We start from the raw sequence: 25,820 nt of genomic DNA, 5'->3' as shown, positions 1-25,820 counted from the left end.
TCCATTGCGAGAGCTATCACTACAAACACAACGTCACTCGACATAAATCTCATGTGGTGAGGACCCAGAGCGGCAGTGCAGGGTACTGGGCCAAGGGAAGCACCCGATGAACCTCGGGGCAAACGACGCCTTCAGGGCTGGGATGAATTACTCCGTCCTCCTCAATACTACCCCGGCTACTGCTCGCTGTGCAGCTGTTCGGGTGCCGTTACTGACGAGAACAAATCAGAGGGAATAAAAATAGATGAGAGAATATTGTTCTTCCGGGGAACGTCCCTGTCTTTCTATCCATTGATTTATCCGTCTTTTCAACTTTACTTTGCTCTGTTCTTGTAGCTTGTAGCTTTCCTCTTGCGGTTTACTTGCCTTCCCCTGGCTGTCACTGTATATACAGAACACATATACCCTTCGGTCCAGATTGTCACTCGATATCAAGTCATTAATCTTCTTTCTCGCAAATTGAAAGCATGCTCTGGAGAAAGCATCATCATGATGAGCCTCCCACAGACACAGCGCAGCAACCGATCCCCCGCGAGAAGCTTCCTGCTCAGCTTCAGGAAATAGTTGACCAGGATGATGGCTTCTACGATGATATTTATCCCCCATAGTATGTTTCCTCCTGGCGTACCCTGTCGCTACTCCTTCAAAGTGGCCGTTCAGTGTCGCGTGTCCAAGTTTGCCCTGCGGAACTGAACTATGGCATCATATCTCCGCCAGTCCCCGCAAAACATTCAAAAAAGATGAATTTCTTTTCTCTCTTACAAACCTCACCACCACCATTCCTCTCCGCGACCTCCTCACCACCTCATCATAGTGACAAACCCATCGTCTAACATGGATAGCTCCGTCGATTCAACGGACACCCCTTACCGATACGCCGGTTACGTCAACCGCATTCGCACCATCCTCCTGTCCGCCCACCGCTACGTCGCCTACACCTCCGACATAGGCGAGTCCTTCCGCCCCGTCGCACACCCCTACCTCGTGCGCACCGCCTACGGCATCTCCTGGACCTATCTCCTCGGCGATGTCGCCCACGAAGGCCACAAGGCCTACCTGCGCAACCGGCACGTCCTCGCCCCACCCGGCGAAGCCTACAAGGACGCCAAGGACCTCACGGCCAACGAGGTCGTCAGGGGCATGGCAACAGGCGACATGGGCGGTCCCAGCGCCGGTGCTGAGCTCGCCCCCTGGCCGACAACCCGCATCCCCCTCATCGAGGACTACCGCATGGTAATGGTCAAGCGGGCCGTGTTCCAGAGCATCGCAAGTATGGGTCTGCCGGCGTTCACGATCCACTCGGTGGTCAAGTACTCCGGGCGAATGATGAAGGACAATAAGAACGTGTTCATGCGGACTTGGACTCCGATCGGTGTATGTGTCCCCCCTCTTCCTCTCCTCCTCTCCCTTCCCCAGCGGCAGTGTAAAGGCAGTACAGTACAGCTACTAATGCGAACGCGATGACAGCTCGGCCTCGCCGTCGTCCCCTTCCTCCCGTACATCTTCGACGAACCCGTCGACGAAGCAGTAGAATGGTCCTTCCGCACTGCTCTCCGCGCCTACGCAGGCGAGGACGCCGTCCGGCCCCTCCCCACCCCGGCCTCGGCCTCGGCCACTCACCCCGCAGACGCAGATGCACCCTCCCTATCGCACTACCTCCAGACCCAGGCGGTGAAGAACTCATCCACGACACTCGGAGCCGATGGGGCCGTCGCAGCGAGCGCCAATCTCTCCTGGGAGGAATACAAGGCCGAGCGGCAGAAGGCGAAGGAGGAGCGCAGGCGGGAGCGCGAGGCCAAGGGCCGGACGGGACCGCTCTCTTGGCTGGGGTTCGGGTCAGAGTCGAACTCGGACTCGAACTCGAAGAGTAAAACCGAGTAATGGGCCTCTAATCTCCTTTTCATATTTGTCTGGGTTGGGACGGGGCGTTCCATGGAGGTCATGCGCCTGCGCTTGAGCCTGTATGTTGATTTAGATTTTTCGATTTGCCGCGTAGACTCCGTTCACTTCGATACATTTCCTTTGTCACTCATCTCATCTCTGTTGCATATGCACAGCCATGTACAGGAGTTCCAGGTGCTCTCAGCTCAATGATTCCGTGTTGTACCTAATTGATGATAGAAAAGACGTACATAGGACGCATCTAGACTTGTAGACATTGTGCAGGCAACTGTGCAGCTTACTATAGATCCGTAGCTACGTTCTCGCAGGATCGATCGATACTCAATATATTACCGGTCAAATAAATATTCAGACATTCATTCAACATCCACAGGGGTACAAAAATCCTAGACACGACCTCGTTCACTCTCTACTCACACTATACATCTGTACAATAATCGCAAGAACAAAACACTAAAAGACATCAAGGGAGAACAGGGCCAGGGGCAATAGTATACGGCATCACTCATCACAGATACCTAACCCCCCAACCCAGGTATGGAGCAGAGGAATTGATTTTTTTTCTTTGAGACGATGCGAGTCGAGAAGGTAACAATGATCTTGGTGTGGGGAGGTAAGTACTTCTCTGTGGCACCATAAAGGAAAGTAAGAAATGAAAAGTAGAAAAGTGAAGACCGGAGTCTGGTAAGAACAAATGGGGAATAAATATAGGGAAATATGGTGGAAGAAAGAGACAGAATGATACAAAAACAACGCCCCAAAAGCGCTGTTTCACAAACCAAAAAAAATGAATACATTCAGAAGTTAAAAAGGTATCTCCGAAGGCAGGGAGGGCTGGCAGGCGTTATCCCAGCCAGTCCCACTGCCGCCCATGATCTTTGAGCCACATCGTAGGGGTTGATCAATTATTCCTTTTGCAATACCCGGACTTAGTTCCAGCCCAGCGAGTTCTCGGCCATGACAGGAGCACTGATCATCTGGCCCCGGCCACTGCCCCGGCTATTCTGGCTGTTGCGGGAAAGACGACCGCCAGTGGCGAAGAGAGAACTGGCACCGCGACCTTCACTCGTCTGCTCCATAGTGGAATTGGAGCGGCGATGCAATTGACGCTTCTTGCGGTAGCGACGAGCAACCCAGAACATACCCGCACCATACGCTGCGGCGCCACATACGACACCAACGCCGATGCCAACAGAGCTGGCACGAGCGGTAGAGCTGCGGCTGGCACCGGCATCCGCGTTGTTACCAGAGCCACTGCCACTGCCAGTACCACCGCTGCTGCTACCGCTGCCGCTGTTACCACTGCCGCTAGACAATCCGCTGCCACTAGATGCGCCGGATTCTCCGACAACAAGAGGGATGGAGGGATCGATCATCGCGAACAAGGTCTTGACCGACTCGTTAGGCTGCTGGTAGAGTTTGGACAATGGACTACGGAGCAGCATCCTCAAGGTATCAACCTTATCGGTAGGAATATAAGCCAAGGCAACGGTTGCAATGTACCCGGTGCTGGCCGAGTTGTCGTAGGGCTGGATCGCGAACATCGAGATATCTTTGCCGAGAATCTCCAAAGCATAGATCAGTCCCTGTGGAACGTATAGGAAGACCTGCGATGAAGAGAGCGGGGTCGTGGCGACGAAGCTGTATCGGAGTTTGCCATTGAAGCCGATCTGAATCAAGGTAGAGCCCGGCGGAGGGTTAGTCACACCATTGGCTGGCGAGATGGACCCAGGCAACTGAGCGGGTCGACTGGTGCCAGTAGCAGTCTCAGCCGTCGAGAGCTGAGTTGTGGTTGTAGGCTCCACCAGGATACTGGAGGGAACAAAGTCGGTGTTCTCGGAGGTGGTAGTTTCGTGTGGATGAGTAGTAGTAGTGGTGCTGGTGGGTGCGACTGTGGTCTCCGGCGTGGTTGTCGGATTTGGTGTCGTTTGCTCGGTTGTAGAGTGTGTCGGGATTGCCGAGCTGCTGAAAGTGGCAGTAGGCGTGACCTGACCGGTAGGCACAGTCGAGCCTACTGCGGTGGAACCCGTGACAGCAATCGAGGAACCAATAGCAGTTTCGGAGCTACCGGGAATGACAGCGGTGCTGGTGGCCGAGGGGGCAGTTGTAGGAACGCTAGGACTGATCTGAGTGTACGAAGTTCCCGTCTCAGTTCCGCTAATGCCTCCCGGGATGATGATACTAGTCAAACCGGTGGGGATGCCAACGAAGCTGCTGGTGGGAGTGCTTGCGCTTGGAATGACTCCGGTGCTACCGAGGATAGGGCCCAGAATTCCACCCAGCCCACTCGAGCTGGTGGCGGAGGGTGTCACCGCAGGGACACTGACAGGAATAGTAGACTGACCAACGCCTGTGGATCCCGGGGTCTCAGCCCCGCTGCTACTGTTGGTGACGGTCGAGGATGATGCAGCAGAACCGGGCAACAGGTCAGAGATACCAGAGGTCAACGAATCGAGCAAGCCGCCCGAGCTTGAAGTTGGGGTGGGGCTAGCCTCTGTCGGAGAGTTGTTGCCTGTCGAAGAGGGAATAACGTTTATTGAGGGGGTAGCAGTGCCATCAGTGTTGGTGGATGAATTGGTATTGGCAGCTCCGGACGCAAGGGGACTGGAAGCTCCAGGCAGAATTCCAGAGAGATTCGAGGCAACAGTGTCCAGGAGGCCGGACGAGCTCGCGGTTGGGGTCGGAGTCGCTTCAGCAGGAGAGGGAGCAGCGACAGATGAGGAACCCGTTAGCGTCGTAGAGTTTGCGCTGGGATCAGCGCTCTCGGTCGTCGAGCCCGCGGGTGTCTTGGATCCATCAGTGACGGGTGAGCTTGCTGTAGGAACGGCATTGGTTGAGCTGCTCGGGGTTCCCAGAACACCGTTAACAAGGCTACCCACACCACTCAAGGCATCGCCAATAACATTTCCGCTGCTTGTAGCAGGAGTTGATGAGGCTGGCGGACTTTGGGCGTTGTCTGAGGTGTCTGCTGTGGCCTGTGGAGAGGTCTGCGCCGTTGGTGAGGGAGTTGTCGCCGAACTCTCAGGGGTCTTGGGTTCATCAGTGACGGGCGAGCTCACTGTAGGAACGGCATTGGCTGAGCTGCTCGGGGTTCCCAGAACACCGCCAACAAGGCTACCCACACCACTCAAGGCATCGCCAATAACATTTCCGCTGCTTGTGGTAGGAGTCGATGAGGCAGATAGAGTTTGGGGGTTGTCCGAGGGGTCTGCTTTGGCCTGTGGAGAGGTCTGCGCCGTTGGTGAGGGAGTTGTCGCCGAACTCTCAGAGGTCTTGGGTTCATCAGTGACGGGTGAGCTTACTGTAGGAACAGCATTGGCTGAGCTGCTCGAGGTTTCCAGAACACCGCCAACAAGGCTACCCACACCACCCAAGGCATCGCCAACGACGTTTCCGCTGCTTGTGGCAGGAGTCGATGAGGCTGGTAGAGTTTGGGAGTTGTCTGAGGTGTCTGTCTTGGCCTGTGGAGAGGTCTGCGCCGTTGAGGGAGTCGTCACCTGAGTAGACTGATCCGCATCAGAAGATGTCCCTGCTGAAGGGGCCGCTGTGGGGGTTGGCACGATTGGGGGACTAGCGGTAATGGTGTGAGAGACACCGTTGGCATCTACCGAGACGACGATGGGCAGGGCGACGAGCGGGGCTTCTGAAGGCACCTGAGGAGTGGAAGTTGTCGCGGCGCCATTTTCAAGCAGGCTGTTGAAGTAAGAGATGAAAGGATTCAAATCAGCCCTTGTATTCAAGTGAGTGTCAGTGCTCGACGACGCAGCGGCAGAGGAGTCACGTCCATAGACATGTCTTTTGAATTGTTTGGCAATGAAGCGAGGCTTCAATTCCTGAGCGTTTTCGGCCGCGACAAGCTCGAGACCTCCTAGGGACAGGAGGGCCGCAGCAAGATGAGTCGCAGGACGCATGATTTTGATACCAAACTGATTGCTCGCAATAAGGAACGGCTAAAGTTGACGGTGCCGCAGTGATGCACAAAGGAATGGACGGAGCCGAAAGCTCAGCAGGGCTCCTATAGTCAAAGGTAGGTCACGAGAGAGACTCAATATTATCCGTCACGCTCGGCAATGCATCGATGCAGGTCTTGCAGCCGGCTGGGCGATGGGAAATGCTGCTATCACGTCCAAAATCGTATACACCGTTCGTAACTAGGAGGCTGGGACGCAATCACAGGTTCTTCAAGCCGGACACCCTTGCTGACAATTGACAACGGACAGCGTCGGCGGGCTGGATCCAATGCAAATACTTCGACGATGTGAGTTCGAGGATCCAAATGGTAGCGATATAGCGGCGTCGACGTCAAAGCTGATCGATTCGTGATAAAGAACGAGTATATAAACAATGCGAATAAAGAGCGACAAGGGAAGCTATTGAGTCGACTGTTCCCAAAAGCGAATTGCAAAACGAATGTGAGTGCTGTAAGGAACGAACGACGATATCTAGATTAGAAACGTCAAAAATAAATAAAAGGAAAAAGAGACAGCGTTATTGTCGTGGATAATGAGGTGGAGGAGGTGGTGAAGGTCCTGGTGGAAGAGACCGATGGATAAAATGTACCTGTTGAGTAAGGAGGACTGGCAGATCTCTGGTAGAAGCGAGAGGCGCGACCGTGGGAGAGAGGGGGGGCCGGTGGAGAGTGGATGCGATGCAAGGAGGCAGCGCGCTTGTCAGGTCCCAACAGTAAATAATATGGGCTACGTCAACCAACAATAACACCGACTATCGACGGAAGATAGACGAAACAATTGAGAGCAAAAGAAGAAGAATAAAAGATGAGGGGGAAAGAACAAAAAGAGTGACCAAATGCAGGACAGACGGCAGCACTTGAAAAGACGCAAGGTGACTAAAGAAAGAGGGACCTGGAAGATGAGAGCGAAATTAATTGAGGCGGAGATGGAGGACTATCTTTGACTAGTTTGAGGTTAGCTAGGTTTATTTTCGTTGTTAGCGCAGAGCAAGTGGAAAAGAGAAGCAGGATTTATTATTGTTACCGTACTGTATCAATATGCACGGGCTGGCCATATTTACCAGTGTACATGGCCGTGAAGATGGAAAGATAAGTCCGAACATTACAGAAATATTACAGGAAATACAACGTACTGTTGGTAAACATGCAGAGTAAAGGGACACGCTATGGACACGCACCACTTTGCAGGTTACACAATCAAAGTACAGTGTCCTTATACGAAGTAGATTCCTTGAGTAACGGCTCTTCGAGATGTTGGCATTGGCAATCACCTTCTTGATGTCCTACAATACTTACAGCCGATGTACTAATCTATAGATATTGGCCGTGATGCAACCAGTCTATCAGTCTGGATGGTTCTCTTTATGGAGGAGATAATGACAGTCAGCAAGGCACACTGCGGCGGCTGGCTACTGTAGCACTGCCTGAGGATGTACCACTTTACAATTCTACAGAGTAACATTCCTCGGAAAGATCACAATAGTACTAATTTGTGTCGTCATTATTGGCAGCTGTAGATATCTCCCTCAGCATTATGAACTTCTTGAGTTGGTCCAGAGAACAGAGTCGATCAGAGGGCAAGGGAGAAATCAGAAGAGAAGTCTAGATGGTCCATGGTGTTTCTCGATCAACAAAAGAAAAACCAGACGGAGTTCGAAATAGGAAGGCGAGTCATGAAGAAGAGACGCCTTCAAGATAAAGGTACACAAATCAAAATGGTAACCACTGTAGTAGTCGACCTGTAGCCCAGAAGCAAGCAGTGCAGTGGCGGTGTTGAAAGGCCAGGCACAACACAAGCATTTCGAAGCACGATTGAACATTCCCCTGGATGACACTGGAACAAAGAAAACATGCAGTTCCTAAGTTCAATGAAGGAGTTCCTCAGTTTGTCCATCCATCCATGGGAGGCTAATTCCGACTCTTGCAGATTGACCTCTCGTTGGTCGTTGACCAAGTCGAAGAAGTCTTGTACTACCACATCATCGTTGATGCCCAGTGCTGGTTCTACAATGCATGCCGATCTGCTGGCCAGGCATGCTCATCATAATTCCCGGCATTTCCCGCCCTGGGCCTCCACAGCCCACTCAACCAATCACCCATGATCCATCCGACCAACTCCCCAGCCTCTTGCTGACGGTGCACTGCAGTAAGCCTATTCTGTCAAGGTTCGGACCACCGCAAGGTCTAGAATGACGGCGTCATTTTAGTGCGTGTGTGGACCACAAGCAGTCCACTTATGCCCATTTCTTAGATGAATTGTGTAAATGTGGTGGTGGAGTATTGTGGTGCGTGGTGATACAGTAGTCGTATGGTGATTTAATAGCTAACCTAGTGACAGCCGAAAGGAATGGACAAAGCGAGGACTGAGCCCTCTTCTCCTCTTCAATGCATCTCGTCGTCTGATAAATTAGATTAAAAGCACAGCCTTATGGTTATGCGTACGGAGTCTCCATCGTCCAAAAGGTACCTGACGATGACAAAATTCCTAACCTGAGGCATCATTTCTGTACTCCATGTCATGGATCGCGTAGAAGCAGGAGTCAGGAGTCACAATAACAGGCCACTTAGCATTCAGGGGAAAAGACAGCATGTCAAAATAGAACCATGATATACGCTAACATATTTGCAGTAAAGCCTTCTATTAGTGTCGTAGCGTGTCATAGAGACCGACACCATTGACCTGAATGAGGAACCTAGGGGATCAATTTCTCATTTTGTCTTGCACCGAGTCTAACGCCCGCTCAATTTCGAGACCATCTCGGTCATAGCGTGAGAAACACTGCAAGTAAACTGATTATTGCTGATTAAACTTCGTTAGCCTGATGCTGAACATTGCGCATGTCAATCATCATATCAGCTTCCAGGTTTCAACCGATTATTTATCTCCATTGGACTAGCAATCTGCCAGGTATCAATGTCGCACGGGAATGTCTCTCTCCCGAGTGCTAGGATCTATCAATAAGGAGATGTTTTACCTCCACATGCTTTTCCCCTGGCAGGAAGTACTAGCACCATAAGCGACCCGGCGTGGGAGGCTGAAACGGTCGTCTTTTCATCCCTTGTGGCTGGACCGCTCCGAGCCTGGTACAGATGCTTACCGAGTCAACGAGGGTCAAACTGCACATTTGCTGTCAAGTGAGCACCTCTAGTATTCTATCTGGACGCTACTAGAAAATGAACAGTTGAAGCCGCTTAGTACAAGCGACAAAGTAGCAAATGCCACCTTAGCAGATTAGCGACCTTTAGTAAAGGTACGGCGAGGCCATGTCCTGATTCAGTAATAATGCCAGCATCCGACAGACAATATCTTACAGAGTAGATGTTTAGCTGCCTCCTGACTCCTGAGACTCCAGCTATCTACAGCATCATGCTCAAGTCAGGGCAAAACTTCATTCCAGGCACCACGCGGTATCGTCAAGCTTGAAGGTTCCAACACAACATCAACGTCATTAGACATTCCTCCCATGTGCTTAGAGTGAGTCATGTTTTCATGCCAGATGATGCATCAAAAAATGTTCTGGTTGATGAAACGACCAAAAATGTGACTGTCGAGACTAGACACTTCCAGATTGGTAAAAGACAGACTTTGCTGGACTTGGTACCTGAGTCGGTAAAATGACGCTAAACCTGTTCCTGAAAATGAGCTACAACGGCCCACTTTACAAAGCAAAATGTCCCATTGACGGATCAATCAACTTTACATTACACGGTACAGGATTTTATGGCTCGGTACGGAGTACAGCCTGATATTGAGGTATTATTATTCTCAGCATATCATTACCACAAAATCCGCTGGTGATCTGGTTTAAGATGAGCTGTCAGTAACTTCTAAATAGCCAGCATGTTGTAGATACTGGCTGACACTTAACCATCTCTTCATCTGTTTCATCCTCCTGCAGGTACAACACTACTAACATAAATTAAAGCCGTACTTGGCTATACAGCTCTGATCTAAGCCAGCAGAACGGATATGCCATCGTCCATGGAGCCACGTTTTGTCTTGAATGGGTCAAGAAATATGAATTTCTGGTAGAGAACCAGCAATACCATCCAGTCCAGCCTCATCAACACCAGCCATATGAGAGTCACCTCAAGACACCTTACCTATCATCCCCGCCAACACATGACAACACATGACAACACCTCCCAACATCATACCATAAGACCTAGACTAGAGTCGAGAATCCCTCACAACCCCGGTCACCACCGCAGAACACTCAATCTCCACATCCGTACCCAACGGCAACGTCTTAACAGCAACGCAAGTCCGCGCCTAATCCATAGAATCAGCATCCGCCTCCGCATCCACCTCATCTCAAAACGCAAAATAGATGGAAGCAAACTAACCGGTTTCGGCTCCCCAAACGCCGCCTGATAGACTTCATTCACAGCCGCAAAGTCCCCCATATCAGCCAGGAAGATATTCACCTTGACGACGTCCTGCAGACTCGACCCGCCTGCTTCCAGGACGGCGGAAAGATTGTGCAGGATTTGCTTCTGCATTTGCCTTAGTTTCATCGTTTCAACTTAGCATTGTAGAGGAGAAGGGGAAAGTACAGTGCGTGCTTGTATCGGGCCGTCCACCATCTTCCCCGTTGTAGGATCCACGCCGACCTGCCCGGAGCAGTAGATCATATCCCCTACTTTGATTCCCTGAGAGAGGAATGGAGGTGGGAGGGGGGCTTTTTCGGTTCGGATGGGGATGCGGGTTGCTTTGGCCATGGTTACGGTTACTGATGAGGTTGTCTAATTGAGGGTTTGAAGATTTGGTGGAAAGCTGGAATGTTGGAGGTTCTTCGGGGTGAGAATGGCTGGAGGTAGTATTAGACTCGTGCGGAGATGTCGCCCCACTATGACTACGACTCCGGATTTGGAGTCTACCATGCGCTCGACAGGTGATGGCTATATAGGCCGATAATTCTAGGAAGATAAATAAACGGGCCTTGGATCCTCAAGATTATGATAGCGGATAGTGGTGGTCTTGGGAAATAAATTTGGACTGCGGTGCGGGAAATATATTCTTCTCTAAGGGTCTGGGGATGTTATCATAACAGCTCTAGTATAGAGAGGTACAAATACATGATATCTTAAGTTTGGCTTCGAATCAGAAATGTCTTCATCCTTTGAAGAGACTAGACTATTTCTAAATCTATATCTACCTAAAAGCAATATACCACCGCAAGCCACGAAAGCAAGTAAACAGAGGGCATGCCATGCTCAAAAGTGCCTATATCATAGCCCTCTCACATCATTACAAACGTCTAGAACAATAGTGAATGTGTGAATGTGCAAGATGCCCTTCTACTCAAATCCAACACTAGCCCTCAGGACTCTTACCAGAATGATCCGGAACATGACCAGCCAGAAAGATGGATCGCTTTCGCTCACGCATGGAAACAATTCCAGAATTTCCAGAACTCCCAAATCTAGCTCTCCAGATGACTGAGAATTGGAAGCCTATTCCAGACTGGGAGCCTGACTGGAAGGCAAAACTCAAACCAGGGCCAGCTCCCCAGTCCAAGAGCCCTGTCGAGGTCTGCGTACATGGTTTGACTGCGAAGTTCTTCTTGGATCTTCCTGACGATAGAATCATTCCTAGTTACTATCTGAAGAAGGCGGAGAGGACTGGTATGTTTTGTCTGCCTCAAAGATGTCCTGACAGAGAAAGTCACTGACTGATGCGTTTTTAGTTATTGTTCAGCGTACACCTTGGTGTTTTCGCAATGCTGACGATGCCCGTGACGTGGACATAAACAAATGGTCTCCAGGCGACATTCGCTTTCGAAGCGTCTTCGTGACCCTGCGAAAACTTCCCGAGTTTGGCTCCCTTTACGACGAAGACGAAGACGAGGACGAGGGGTACGGTACAATGGACGCCGCGGGAAGCAAGCCCAAGCTCAAGTTCGATGAAATGGTCAAACTTCAGGGACAAGTGGTGTATGCTCTTCTGCAAGCAATTTTGGAAGCGTTCAGAATCAGCAGAGAGACGGACGACAGCGACTCTTACTTCTTTTTCCGGTCAGTAGCTTCTCCATAACATGTCATTCCCAATGCTTGCACTCACAGCCGCTTTAGGACGAGGCTGCTCAACTGCCAGCTAGAATATTGGACTGGATACAGTGAGAGGTATAAGGACGGTCCTCTCACAGCTGGACTGGTTGGCTTGGATCACCATCCTGACAAGAAAGTCTGCCCGACAGTTCTCCCCGTGTCAGCGGTAAACGTTCCCCCAAATCCCAACCTAGTCGTTTCAGATGGCTAATTGCTTGTAGTCGTTGGAAAACATATCTCTTAGATCGGCCCTCGAGGACAAGCTCAAGCTCATGCTTGGCCAGCTCCTCCTTAACATCTCCCGGCTGCGGCCCCATGGAGATCAGATCCCGGACCAGGAGGTTTATCTAATCGGCATCCACGGTTCCAGGCTGCATATTCTTCGTGCTATCTTCCTCGGCCAGAAAACCTCCCATCTGTGGAGCGGAAGACATAACCGTTCCTCCTCAGACGCCGATGTGATAGACCCCAATCCGACCACTGCCTACGATCGATTCTACACTGGAAAGAACTTGGAACGACTTCGCCAACAGGTGGAGTGGCTTAGCGCAAAGAACCTTGACAGCGATCCAAATCCACGTAACCTTCGAGTCTTGGGCAGCCGAGAATTTGATCTCTGGCGCAAGCAAGATTTTCGGGCGGCCGTCCAGATGATCGTGGCTCTGTTCATCTACATGATGAGCGGGCAGGCTCGTTGCGGCGTCCTGCAGAAGGCGTTCAAGAATTATCCTATTGATGAGGAGTCAGACGATGAGTTGGAGGCAAATGACGCCCGCAAAAGGGTGGCGATTGAGGAAGAGGAGCTAGGAAAGAGAGAAAAGGAGTTGGAAGAGACGGAAAGGAAGAAGCGTGAGGAGGAACAGAACAAGGCGAGGATAAAGGGAAAGATGCGAAGCTCCATCAATGATCGCATTCGAGAATTCAAAGGTTGGCGCAAGCCGTGGGAAGACTTTGCGTGGCAGGACGAAGGGAAAGATAGCTCACTGGAGGACGACGACGACTTGAAGACCATGGATCCCGGTCATTGCTTGTCCAAATGACCGTGTAGTCTGGACCAGCATGCTCCTGGTAGAGTCAGCTATTCTGAATCAGTCAGTTCGACTTGGCCATTTGGCAGCATTCCATTTGAATAGGAGGTGCATCGTAGACGAAACAGAAGGTAAGTAAATATAGAGTTGTGATTTTTCTGTACAAACACCAAAATATGATCACAATTTTGTGACAAATTGTTGCTTCACATGAGGTAATAAGCAAAATCACCTTTTATTCCCGGTCTCTGCGACGCCTTTCCGACTCAAACTCGGTGAATCCATCAATACCCAGTCCGTCTTGCCCCCCGGTGCGAAAATACTCGACAACGACACCAATAGCGTAGCACGTTCCTGCCGTCGCTACACCACAGATGAGCATTCTACGAAGTGCTGTTCGAACTCTGGACCAAGCCTTCGCATGATCAGTGTCTTTTGAAACACCAGCAGTGCTTACAATGGCCGGATTGGGCGACGAATCAGACGGAGCAGTCGCCGCTCGGATATTTTCAACGGGGTCTGATTCAGGGGACGTGAGTCGTCCTGCTATATCACCACGGCTTGGGGTCTTTGAACGCATAGCTGAGCCACTCTCGGAAGCCTTTATAAAGACAATGATGTCCTCCCCGCCAGAGACAATTTCATACCCGTCATCGTGCATTTTAGCAAGGTACGGCACGAACTTCGCAGGGTGGCTCAGACGAGAAAGGACTTCTGCAGGTGAAAGTAGCTTATCAGTCGACTGCAGTGAGGAGCTTGTCTCTGCTTCCACCACCTGCAAGGTAGAGGGGTCATATACAAGAACACGATATGTGACTGTTGCCCAAGTATCATTCGGGGAGACTTGAACTTGACCGTGCGGCTCCTCTGCTTCATGCTTTGGATTGATCCTTACGTTGTGAAAATCTCCTTGAGAACGAGGAAGGGAGGTACTTGCAGTCATCGAACTCTGAGAGCGCAATTGAGGGTTTGGTGAGTCAAGTGGGTCCGAATCCGTCTCCTTTGATTTGGAAGCTTCATGGACTTTGTACTTCTCCCGAATTCTTTGAGCATCTAGGTCTTTGACTGGGTCTTCGGCCATCTCAAAAGCCAGGTTCAGTTTGCGCCGCTTTTCCCTTAGTTGCTCTTCCGGATCTGGATCCTTGTTCTTCAGCTCGTAGGGTGTGCGAATGTCACTGGCGCGTAGAATATCCAGATCTTCAGCCTTTTCTGCCTGCGTAACCCATCCTTCCTGCTGTTTAAACTCGTTTGATGTCATATGTAGCGTAGTAAATGGATTTTTTGATTTCGTCAGGACGCTTGACGAGCGTTCATTTTGATGGCTAACCGCGGAGGGAGACACATTGTCAGCTTCTAAATGAGCATGGTCAATTGATAACCGCTCGTTAGTCGTTTCAATACCCGGTGCCGGTACTGCCTTTGAAAAAGCCGTAGATTCGTCTCCAGGCCCAGTTGGCTCTTTGTGGATGATTTCATCAGAATTTCCTGGCTTCGGAGGTAAGGTACTGTTGCCATAGGTAAGCTCGCCTGGGCCTTGTGTGGTACTTTGAAGACTTGACTCATCGACCCTCTCAGATTGCACGATGTTTTCATGGGCTGCAGCCCTTCTAACACGTTTAGCGTCTGAGTGTGCTTCTGAGCGGTCTACCGGGGAAAGGAAGCCAGCACTCTGAGCTGCGTCACTTTGAATTGTATTCAAACGAATCGATGAAGTGGGAGTTTCGGTGTGCTTGCTATTCCGAGACACCTCAAAAGCTTCCCCCTTCTTCCGGGCCATGCGACCAGTGATTGGATCAAACTCATAGTCTCCAATATCATCCTTTGCCGGCTCATCATATGCATTGATCTCGCTTCTGGAGCTTGCTGACTGTCTGTCACAAGGTCGAGGATCTGATGAATGCGAAGCATCGATCTTCACGCGCGCGGTCGTATCAGTTGCCTTCGGCTCGGCTTCTGCCTTTGACCCATGACCGAAAAAGGACTGAAAAAAGGAGGAGAAAATGTTCTCATGCTTGCCCGACGACTGAAAAGGTACAGGCCTCCTCCCGAATAAAGCCTCGTAAGGGTTCGCCTCGATCTCCTTCTTTAATCGTTCCATCCTCTGATCCAAACGAACCCTTTGTGCTTCCCAATAGTCGTTCCTGGGCGTGTGTTCGTTCCAACTTGGAGGAATGCTGAATTTCAACCGGCTCCATCCCCAGCCAGGATTCCACCAGGGATGATGATTATCGAATAAAGATTGTGATCGTTGACAGTGACCCGATTGTCGGTCTCTTAGCCTGGAAGGATTATGGCGCTGATACTTTTCCAACCTCCTTCGTTCTTCAGAGCTTCTGCTCCCATGTCGATGGTATGTATATCGCCATATCCCTCGGCTCTGGAGTGAAGTCGTGCCCGACACTTGGGGGAAACCGACGTATGGAACTTGAGAATATCTTGAAATAGTTCTCGAGTATTTTAAAGGGTTAGGATTCGATAACAGTGAAGTATATGCCATTTTGAACGTTCTACTTTGAGTTAAGTGGATTAACTTATCGAATCTCTCGATAATGAAGGCGCAGTCATACCTGACTGCGCGTTATGACAGCCGACAATCTAGACGCTCACATCACAGCAGCTTTCACGGGTTCAAGCTCTCAACAAAAGTCCGCGCTGGAGCCAAGCACTAAAAAGGATAAGAAATGATGGAGACCAAGCTCGACAATGGAGGTCACAACAGAGATGATGAACTAGTCCAACTATGAGGAGCGAGAGAGCTTCCCCAAGAGGCGGAGAGAGCTCGTAGATAAGCCATGCGGGGTCGATAGCTTCAGTGGACCGAGTGTCAGCTCTCAGTAAGAATTCGCCACAAGGCACACCTTCATCGAAAACGTGGTAAAATTGTTTATAGTTACATCTAATGAGAGCGACAGCACTGCTCCAACAAGGAAGATTTATTTCTTTTGGTCATACCGGCGTCATTGTGATAAAAAGGGCCCATGCCAACGAAATGCGCTATATCAATATGTACAAAAGAACTCGTTTATATGGCTAGGGCTGACACCTTCGAATCAATGCTGTTCATCGAAGAAATGTCAGACGTAATGTAGTTGCTCCAGAACCTTAACCCTTCGATGCCTTCCTCACGACATAGGAAACCTTTATCCTCAGCCATTTCTAGCTCCTCTGCCGCGACTCCGACACTCCACTTGAACCTTTGAGCAGCCTCTTGTGCTGTCACGGCACGCCCAAATTGGCGCCAGTCCCAGGGTACGGGATCGGCGGGCGGTATCTGACGAAGTTCCGCCATCCATTCTTGCAGTTGCCGAATAGTCTTCTCATCACTCCAGTCGTAGCGTTGAACCACTAGAAGACCACTTTTGAATCGCCGCAGCCGAACAGGAAGTTTCAGTTTCTCCCAGAGCTCCGCTGCTTTCTGGAAGTCAGAAGGACTGACTAGTTCTACACCATTTCGGGAGCGGTTGAAAATCGCCCAAAGATCGATCAGACTCATGATACCGCCTTCTTTCTGTAAGATACCTTTTCTATCGTCGGTGAGGTACTCCGCCAAGTTCCGTGAAAGTTCCGAGAGATATAAGTTCTCGGCACGAGAGCCAAGCATATCTTTCGTTGTGATCATCCCAAGAGCGGCAGCGGATTCGGAGAGCACTGCGCTGGTCGCTGCAGAATTCTCGTCACCAGCCATACCTGATTCCCTGGCGAGTGTTTCAGCAAGGTTAACGATCCGTTTAGCAGATGCCATCAAGGCCTCAAGATCCTCAAACGAACTGCCTATTACCACCTCGTTGTTTCTACGAGCCTCAAGTCCCCGCTGCTCAAGGCCCGCAATTCCTACTGCGGAGGACCGGGGTTGCGCTGGCGCGGAAACATTGGTAGCAACGGCACCAGAGGCTGTAGGATTCAACGTGGCAGGCGATTGCGATGGCTGTTGCGGAACAGGAGGCGCATCGTAGAGCAGCCACTTTCGTTGGACCAAGGCGCCTTTCAACCTTTCATAGAAAGTCTTTTCACCGCCTCCGCGGAAGGATAATTTGACCACCTCGAAAGTCTCAGTATTGGAGATGTTTCCTTGTCCGAATATCGGCGCTGGGGATTCTGAACGACGGAAGTCCTCAGCAGAAGCTCCTCGAGCGACTGCGGAGGCTAGGGGAGCCCCGCATATCTCACACTCCAGAAGATAGGGATGGTTCACAAATGTGCATCTGGGACACGGTGTCGAGGCATTAGGCTTGCGTACGATTTCATCATCGTTGCTTCCGGGTTGACCAGGCTCATGTGAAGCTGGGTTTACTTGCGCGGCTTCGCGGCTAGCGGCAGCTGTGATTGCGGCCTTCAGAACGGTCGTAAATGGAGGCTTTATGCCACAAGCCAAGCATGGCGGCAAGTGAGTAGAAGCAGTAGCCGTTGCAGGGTCGAAATTAGAAGGTACCGGATTAGTGAACGAGCATATCGGGCAGACCCAGGTCGCGTTTATAGGCTTCAGTGCTGGCTGCTTGTAGGGGGTTGCTGGGAGTGGAGACTGCGATCTCCCGGAATGAAAAGCTGGAGACTGTGATGCAGAGGGGCTAGCCCCTGCGCTCTTCGATTTGAGGTCATTCTTCGCGGGTTTCGGGTGCAAAATAATTTTCGAAGACGACTTCAGAAATCCTGCCTGGAAAGGATGAGCTCGGGAGCAAATGACAGTACGGACTCAACCATCAACCATACTTGGTAATCCGCTCGGTCGATTTCCTTCAAGTCGATGGCGACTGAGTACTTGCGTGGCTCGTCAACAGCGACATAGCAGACTCGGTGAGATGTGAGGTACGCATGGCCATTTTGATAATTTGGAACCTTGAATTTTCTGCATATACGAACAATACTCGCCAGTAAGCTTCCGAATGTCAAGGCAGTGGCACATACAAAGGAAGAACTAGGGAACAGCTTGCTGGCAACTCACCCTTCATATAACCCCACCGCATCCTGGACGAAGAGCAAAGTCTCATCGGGCAATAATGAGGGTCGGAGCGCAGTGGTCAGATCCAGAGACTTGAAGAACATCTAGTAAGCTCAGCCAGCATCTCTCCACCCTCTTAACTGTGAAGAGAATATACAATCGAGCCCAATTCCAAACGTAGCCCAAGTCACACTCCCATCTCGACTCACCCCGCTGACGTAAGGTGGACTAAGGGCGGCGCGCAGTAGATATGGAGATACAGGTAGCGAGAACCACCACTAGCGCATCCTCACATTCTCTCCGCCACACCAGCCCAGACAGAGAGTAAGCGAGAACCTTGACCACCTCCCTTTCAAAGGCCTCACTTTTGCACTTGGACCTAGTGGTCAAAGCGACATATATCACTAGGATAACTTCGTTTACTCGACTTCACCACCATTCACCTGCTAGTTGGCCTATTCCCTCTCATAACCATACTAGTTTCGAGCTGAGCTGGCCAACTTCTCAGCTTACTGGTGTGTATGAATGAAATTTTGATCACTCTGCTCGGGACCCAGGCAACGCGTAGTCTAATCCTTTTCTTCTTCTCTTATCGATTCTGATATACTTTTCTCCTTTAACAATATTTCCTACTTTTCTTTCTTTTTGTTTATGCTTTTGTACAAAATTCTGCCATCATGAGTTCCGGTATCCCACCTTGGCGTGCTACCGCGTCCGCTACTGCTACAGCCCCTCACTTTCCTGCACATGGTATGTGGCTTCTTACTCCAATATGTTTACCTACTCAGTTTCTAACTGTGAATTAGCGACCCCTGCATATATCCCTGTTCAAGCACGCCGTAGCTTTGCTCATACCTCTACCACCGCCATGGCACCTCAGCCGCAGCCAACGACAACTCAAGCACCTCGCAAACGAGTAGAATGGCCAGCCCCCCTTCGATCATATGTACAACGAAGCTTCGCGCCTGAAAACCAACTTCCTGGAGTCAACCGACAGGAGATGGAGGTGAAACTGAAGACTGTCATTACTGAGGCGGCAGAGAAGAATCAGCTGGAGAAGATCAACTGGAATGCATTGCCCCTACCGCAAGTCATGATTCAAAACGAGCGCAATCAGATCCTCACCAACCCTGATATCTCTGGTTGGAGTGCTTCTCTTTTAACTGCTGCTCAGAAACCGGACACCGTGACCGAGGACGTTTCTAGGAAAAGAAAATCGGCTGAGTACGGGGACAAAGACAGCTGTCCACCATGGAGGCAGACTAACAATCATCATGCATTTGGAGATCGAACTACTTATCCCTCAGCAGACAAGCGCCAGCGTGTTGATCATAAGAACCCCAGTAAGTCAAAAGCTAATTTGGAATTGCGGAGGAAACGTTTCGAAGAACCACGGGCGAGATATGGCTCTTCACCATCCTCATCCCGTGGTGAATCACCAGCGCCCAGCGCCAATCAGGGCCCTGTTGTTGGACGGTGCCAGGAGCTAGAGAAGAACTACTTCCGCTTGACTTCAGCGCCAAATCCGGACACTGTTCGACCGCTGCATGTTTTGCACAAGACCCTGGATCTTTTGAAAAAGAAATGGAAGAAGGATAACAATTATGGATATATTTGCGACCAGTTCAAGTCTCTGCGACAAGATCTGACTGTCCAGCATATCAGAAACGAGTTCACTGTCAGTGTCTATGAGATTCATGCCCGCATTGCGCTTGAGAAGGGAGATCTTGGTGAGTATAATCAATGTCAGACACAGCTGCGAGCGTTATATGCCCAAAATCTCGGTGGGCATCCTACAGAATTTAAGGCGTATCGTATTCTTTATTTCATCCACACTCGCAATTGGACGGCTATGAACGATGCGTTGGCCGATCTAACAGCAGCAGACAAGCGTGATCCTGCTGTCAAACATGCTTTGGATGTTCGCTCAGCCCTTGCCCTGGGAAACTATCATCGTTTCTTCCAGCTCTACCTCGACACCCCTAATATGGGGGCTTATCTGATGGACATGTTTGTGGACCGCGAGCGACTTTCCGCACTTACGGCCATCTGTAAAGCGTAAGTGTTCTTCTGCGCGTTGTGTGCTGTTCTTTGCGGGCTGACTTGATGACAACAGTTACAAACCCGACGTAAAGATACGATTTGTCACTGAGGAACTTGGCTTTGAGTCCGATGAACAGAGTGCACGCTTTATCCTGGACCATGCCTCTGAGGATTTACTCCAAGAGAAAGATGGATCCGTGAGGCTGCTCACGAGCGGCAGGGCTGCGCAACTCTTCGAGGCGGCCAAGTCCGAAGCCCACAGAGTCGTTGATATAAAAGGACAGATTTGATATCGATTTTTTCGTTACTGCAGCCAGCGTCTACACCCCACTGTTTATCGGCATATACGAGTTTTCCGTCTCAGTGCTCTCAATACCCTTGTACCTTGATTTCGTCTGGTTTTCTTCCCCATTTTTCATTGAACGACATGGCCAACTGGCACCAGGTGCCTCCGATGTTTTCTTGTTCACGTCCGATTCGGTCTTCTCTGTGCTCCTCAGCCCTTGACAGCGTCTTGCATATATCTTTCATGGCTTTTGATATCACCCCACTTAAGCCTGGAAGCATGGTGGCGTTATTTTCTCTGAGTTTGGCGTTGTCACATGGGTGGTGGAAATGGGTTAGCATTTAACTCCTTAGTATTCGTAATTTAGTCAAACTTAGCAATATCAAAAGTACTCTCAGAATTAGTGGTTGCTATCATTCGCAATCCTTCAATAAGACACTGGCCAGTTTTCGGGCAAGACCAGTCTGCGGATAGAGTATGGTTCATTGGGCACAGGAAGCCATGGCCAAAACAAGCCACTCATTGAGGAGTCTCATTGCGTGGATCACACCGCTATGATTTAAGTGCTCCGACTCAGCAGGATCGACGGACTGCCTGACGCAGTCATCGGCGGTGTCAAAACAATTGCTCTCGTCCTGTAGCCCCGATTGGCTGAAATGCTATTCCAGTACGCAAGGGTACCTGCATCGTGATGCAGCAGCTGTATCATTGCCCCCTGTCTGATTTAGAAACCGATCCCTCGATCTACGGGACTCTCAAAGTCTGGTAGCACGGTGAGCTAGGATTGTGACCGCCGATTTCGGAGAATCTTGATTATACCTCACAGGTTTGTCCGAACTTGAAGCTGTCTGGTTAGTATGTGCAACTACAGCAGGATATACTGGCCAGTCCGAGCGATCATTGACAGGCCACTGAATGGACCACGATCCGAGGGACGAAGATAGGCTAGTCAATAGCTCATGTAATTCTTGAGCATTGAGGAATCCTGCCCCAGGTTCCTGACTATAGGCCCAATTCTGGGATCAAACGGAGAAGGTCGAGAAATCGGAATCTGGGACAGTGGATGCTGGGCTGCTGGAGACGGTGTTATCGGGGAGATGTCGCAGCCCGTTTTGGTGTCCTGCGGGTTGTATGGTATGGGTAGTCCTGGCTTGATAGTAACGGGATTTCAATATTCAAGTCTTGAACTGCTGATGATATCTGGATATGCTCAAGCGCTCGATAGCTCATGTAACTATCTAAAAATCGAGACTGTAGGATTCAATAATCATTCCTGCCTTAGAAGTTGACAGTAGAGGCTTGGCCAATTAGATTGAACAAAGATGTGGTGGGCCAGATTCCTCGAATTCTCGCCAATAATAGCGCCTCCACAGCTACCGAGAACAAAGAGTCAAATTCATGGTGGCGAGCCCAAACCCCATGTGGCTGCCATCCCACAATGCGACGGGTGGAATACGCACGTTCAAAAAGTCTTGGCTTAATATGTCCCATCATCCTATGATTCGACGAATGGTGTTAAGTCCCCAACAAAAAGGAAATTAGTAGCTAATTAGTACATTATTTGATGGATTCTAGCAGATTCTTTCGAACTGGCTGTGGAAGATCTTGTAATGCTGCCCAATTGTCGCAAGGATTGTGCGTATTAACCACTTTATTGGCCTAAGGAACCTGGCTGATTTGGTTGAGACTACTGGGAACCATCTTCCGACACACTGGATATTCTGTGACCTGTGAACCTGCCTTGATGCCTTACCAGATTAGTCGCTGTAAGGTACAGTACCCATTTAGAAGACAGAATGGTCCACTGGTTGGGTATCAGCCGTGGTCGAGGCTTTCTAGAATAACGGTAAACTGTGGATGATAATCCTTCAGGTGAAGGCCATCTACGACAGACTTGAATTGAGGACCTTTGAAGCGTATTCTTAGATATTGGCTTTTTTTTGACTTTGGCTTAAAAAAGAGAGAAATTGAGGAAGCCGCTGCTAAAAAGTGGACTGTACCATCATCATCTCCACATGGGATGCTAGGCACGGTAAGTACCCCTCATCACTACTACTACTATGTATACAAGCTTTAGAATCATGTCTTCTTTCGAGTAATCGATTTAATCGTTGTCAGGTCGTTGGTGATATTCTCCTGTTGTACCTTTGATCATCGCCACCATATAGCTATGGGTTATCTATCCTTATATGCCTTCTGCCTCTCTAGCTGAATTCCGAGAAGCGGTTCCCGCCACCTTTGCATCATAGTTCTGGATTAAGAGTACTTCTTGAAACCTTGTCAAGGCTTGAAACCTCGAAATGTCGAGGACTCTGGCCTTCTAGGTCGTCGTTATTCGCGGCGTGCCTACAAAAGAGTAGATCACAGCCCCCGAGACCAGCGACCTAGTCCTCTACCCCTGGCAAAAAGGAAGTACTTTAAAGATACTCCCGCATGGGCCATGAGAATTTCAGCTGGTATGAAAAAATACTACCAAAAATACTACTACTAGGCGACGGTCCGTGTCTATCGTCATTAAGAAGTTCGCATAGCCAGCTTCTTCGCTCTAAGGCTGATTGATCCATAATACCCATCGTCAACCAGCTTGCAGTGGCTTTCTGAAAACCGACAGGGTTCCCAGCCAGCCCAAACCAGAAAGTCTTTCTTTTTCGCCTTTCAGGGGCGAGAAGGGAAATCCCAGACCACCACCACCACCAAAGCGGGCCACCTTCTTTCGCAATCCAGAAGAACCAGACATCACGTATCCACGGTAGTAATCGAGCACAGAGGGTGAAGCGAAAAGAGAGAGAGCTCAAGAGACCCACGATAAGGACCTATTACTACTATTACCACTCCAACGGCTAGACTCTCTCCACACTCTCTTTACCAGCGGTTATCATTATTTGAACGGAGATCTCCATTACCTTATCATTTCTTTGACTACAACGCGCACTCTCTCTCCTTATTCACATAATTCCGCACACAGACAGAGACATCAACTTTGGTCTCTCACACTCATTTTCTTCTTTGTATGAATTCAAGGATCTGATTATTTCGTTGTCCTTTTCGGTTACACTCTTTTTCTATTTGATTCCGAGGTCGTTATATTGCTTCTTTCTGCCTTGCCTCTCGAACCCACCTCGCTCTTTCGCAATCCCCTTGAGTCTCCCAACCTACACGGCGGCTGTTGTTGATCCAACCTCTCCCAGCCGAGTACACTGCTATCAGTACGATTCTAATAGTTCGTTCTTCCTGAAAAGAAAGAATGAAGGTATGTTTTGATTCTGAAGCTCTTTGATACTACCTAATGAACTCTGCGCGCCCCCTTCGTTTCAAGCTGCTGGCTTGTCCCCCTTCCACCTTAATCCATACCCCGCCTCTCGTTTATCTCGATTATGGTTGTCGCTTGTGGTCTCTTTTCTTCCGATTTCCGATTTTAGTGTTGATTTTCCTATTTCTGTACTTGGAATATCGTCGCAATTATTTACTGAACTTTTTTTTTATCCACTTCCCCTCCTTTATTGCTATGCCGAAATAATAACATACCGTTCAAAAAATATAGGCCATCAGGCGATCTCTCAAAGGGGAAAAAGACCCCAAACCTCACCATAACCACCATCTTTCAATCACTCCCAAGTCAGCCATTGCGATTCTGCCCCCCAAGAAGGTAAGCCTTATCCTAGCCCCAAAACACAAATAAACCGCTGCGGCCCCCTTTCCCTCCGACATTGAAAGAGTATAGCTAGACTATCACTTTCCATCCCCTCCCCCTTTCAAATTACTCCCCCTCATTCCAGTCGCATTGTCGATTCTTGGAAGTTGGTATTGACCGCGCGTCCCTTTTTCACATCTAGGTGATCAAAGCTCTCTACGACTACCAACCAGAACCCGGGAACACGCAAGAATTAGCGTTCAGCAAGGGCGACTTCTTCCACGTTATCAGCAGGGAGGACGATTTGGACTGGTACGAAGCGTGCAATCCTCTCATCCCTAGTGCCAGGGGGTTGGTACCTGTCTCCTTTTTTGAGGTCATCGGCAAGAACGAAAGAGATAGTGGCGGGTCGGTCGATCTTCATAAGAAGAAAGAGTCGCACGACTCGGGTTTCTCAGATCGTGGTCCCGCTCGGTTTCCTTCGCCCGATCATACTCCCACACAACTCCAGCACTTCCCCGCGACTCCCAGGATGTCGACGTTAGGAAAGGCCTCAAGCGCCATGGTCTATGGTATCGTCCAGTATGACTTTCAGGCGGAGCGACCGGATGAACTCGACGCGAAAGCAGGCGAAGCGATTATTGTCATCGCCCAATCGAACCCGGAGTGGTTCGTCGCAAAGCCCATCGGTCGTCTGGGTGGTCCCGGATTGATCCCCGTCTCCTTCATCGAACTTCGGGACATGCAAACCGGTCAAGCGGTAACCGATCCTTTAGAGGCAGTCAAGCGCGCCGGTGTACCAAGGGTCGAAGAATGGAAGAAAATGACGGCAGAATACAAGAACAGCAGCATCACCCTCGGCAAGATTGACTCGGCCGCATCAACAATGCAGTCCGTGACCTCTGGAGTTGAGAAGATGTCCATGGGGCGCAACAGCGCCGGCCACGCAAGCCAAAATGGGGCTGCCTACGTAAGTCTTCCCTTCTCGCTCTCTTTTTTTCGGCGATGCGCATGCTCAGACTGTTTTCTTGTACAGGGCTATCACAATCGGAACGCGAGCAAAGCGTCCCTACCTCAACACCTGTCGCAGCCGCCGATGCAGAATCACCATCAGCCTCTGGTCGCTCCGGTAGCTGCATCCATTCCCCGGTACTGCTTCGATAACGACAAGTATTGGTATATTATTGAGGCCAAGATGGAGGACGGCCGCTGCTGGGAGTTGTCCCGCTATTATCATGACTTCTATGATTTCCAGATTGCGCTTCTGACCCAATTCGAGGAGGAGGCTGGAAATCGAGGCAAGCCGCGCACATTGCCATTTATGCCCGGACCTGTAACCCATGTCACCGATGCGATCTCCAACGGCCGTCGCCAGAACCTGGACGAATACATAAAGAAGCTCCTCGCCATGCCTCCCCATATCTCCCGCTGTCAACTGGTCCGTCAGCTATTCGCACCTCGCCCAGGTGACTTTGAAATTGACCCGAGCGCGTTTGGAGAAGATGCTCGGTACTCCGGTGGCTCGCACCATTCCTCCACACAGGAGGCATCGCGCAGCGCGTCCCGCCAGTCATCTCAGGCTCAGATGAGCTCGCACCCCGACCGAACTTCGCACCAGCGCAGTCAGCCCTCCATCTCGCATCCGGCTGACAGACCACCGCCGATGAACCGACAGGCCAGCTCTCTCACCCAAGTGTCGACAGCCTCAAGCGGGGGCGCCATGAAAGTCAAGGTTTTCTTCCAGGACGACTTGATTGCCATTCGCGTCCCTAGCGACATCAGTTTCCAGCAGCTCCGGGAGAAGCTATTAGATCGTCTCAAGGTCAATGAGGAAATCGTGGTGCAATATAAGGATGAACCATCCGGCGCTTACATGGACCTGAACAACGACAGTGACCTTGACACCGCCATGCAGCGGAATTCCAAGCTCACCCTATACGTCGGGCTTGCATAAGAAAAGCCCACGCCACTTC

The 25,820-nt window shown here is 50.2% G+C and overlaps 8 protein-coding genes across 8 annotated transcripts; 4 read left to right on the top strand and 4 right to left on the bottom strand.

Annotated features, from left to right (window-relative positions):
• Positions 1 to 467: 467 nt before the first annotated feature.
• On the top strand, positions 468 to 1,881 carry Aud_002146 (mitochondrial fission process 1 family protein; the record flags this gene model as incomplete). The annotated part of the gene is made up of 3 exons (XM_043296147.1): positions 468 to 607; positions 843 to 1,374; positions 1,468 to 1,881. 3 exons carry the CDS (start codon positions 468 to 470, stop codon positions 1,879 to 1,881), a joined length of 1,086 nt encoding a protein of 361 aa, XP_043152082.1.
• A 950-nt stretch (positions 1,882 to 2,831) lies between these two features.
• Positions 2,832 to 5,813, bottom strand: Aud_002145 (putative mucin family signaling protein Msb2; the record flags this gene model as incomplete). The annotated part of the gene is made up of 1 exon (XM_043296146.1): positions 2,832 to 5,813. The coding sequence occupies one exon, from the start codon at positions 5,811 to 5,813 to the stop codon at positions 2,832 to 2,834; it is 2,982 nt and encodes a 993-aa protein (XP_043152081.1).
• Positions 5,814 to 10,043: 4,230 nt separating this feature from the next.
• On the bottom strand, positions 10,044 to 10,594 carry Aud_002144 (uncharacterized protein; the record flags this gene model as incomplete). The annotated part of the gene is made up of 3 exons (XM_043296145.1): positions 10,044 to 10,145; positions 10,220 to 10,369; positions 10,430 to 10,594. 3 exons carry the CDS (start codon positions 10,592 to 10,594, stop codon positions 10,044 to 10,046), a joined length of 417 nt encoding a protein of 138 aa, XP_043152080.1.
• Positions 10,595 to 11,241: 647 nt separating this feature from the next.
• Positions 11,242 to 12,963, top strand: Aud_002143 (uncharacterized protein; the record flags this gene model as incomplete). The annotated part of the gene is made up of 4 exons (XM_043296144.1): positions 11,242 to 11,500; positions 11,563 to 11,890; positions 11,948 to 12,089; positions 12,145 to 12,963. The coding sequence occupies 4 exons, from the start codon at positions 11,242 to 11,244 to the stop codon at positions 12,961 to 12,963; spliced, it is 1,548 nt and encodes a 515-aa protein (XP_043152079.1).
• A 223-nt stretch (positions 12,964 to 13,186) lies between these two features.
• Positions 13,187 to 15,049, bottom strand: Aud_002142 (uncharacterized protein; the record flags this gene model as incomplete). Its single annotated transcript, XM_043296143.1, has 1 exon — positions 13,187 to 15,049. One exon carries the CDS (start codon positions 15,047 to 15,049, stop codon positions 13,187 to 13,189), a length of 1,863 nt encoding a protein of 620 aa, XP_043152078.1.
• A 924-nt stretch (positions 15,050 to 15,973) lies between these two features.
• On the bottom strand, positions 15,974 to 17,991 carry Aud_002141 (ESCRT-II subunit protein VPS36; the record flags this gene model as incomplete). The annotated part of the gene is made up of 3 exons (XM_043296142.1): positions 15,974 to 17,602; positions 17,659 to 17,794; positions 17,891 to 17,991. The coding sequence occupies 3 exons, from the start codon at positions 17,989 to 17,991 to the stop codon at positions 15,974 to 15,976; spliced, it is 1,866 nt and encodes a 621-aa protein (XP_043152077.1).
• Positions 17,992 to 18,564: 573 nt separating this feature from the next.
• On the top strand, positions 18,565 to 20,220 carry Aud_002140 (SAC3/GANP domain protein; the record flags this gene model as incomplete). Its single annotated transcript, XM_043296141.1, has 3 exons — positions 18,565 to 18,637; positions 18,694 to 19,945; positions 20,004 to 20,220. 3 exons carry the CDS (start codon positions 18,565 to 18,567, stop codon positions 20,218 to 20,220), a joined length of 1,542 nt encoding a protein of 513 aa, XP_043152076.1.
• Positions 20,221 to 23,460: 3,240 nt separating this feature from the next.
• Positions 23,461 to 25,801, top strand: Aud_002139 (phosphatidylinositol-3-phosphate-binding protein BEM1; the record flags this gene model as incomplete). The annotated part of the gene is made up of 4 exons (XM_043296140.1): positions 23,461 to 23,466; positions 23,758 to 23,862; positions 24,050 to 24,817; positions 24,884 to 25,801. 4 exons carry the CDS (start codon positions 23,461 to 23,463, stop codon positions 25,799 to 25,801), a joined length of 1,797 nt encoding a protein of 598 aa, XP_043152075.1.
• Positions 25,802 to 25,820: the final 19 nt, after the last annotated feature.

The sequence above is a fragment of the Aspergillus udagawae genome, assembly GCF_001078395.1.
Source record: "Aspergillus udagawae IFM 46973 DNA, scaffold_11, whole genome shotgun sequence".
Classification (NCBI taxonomy): domain Eukaryota; kingdom Fungi; phylum Ascomycota; class Eurotiomycetes; order Eurotiales; family Aspergillaceae; genus Aspergillus; species Aspergillus udagawae.
Note: the sequence above shows the minus strand (reverse complement) of the source record. Positions and strands in the feature narration are given on the sequence as shown.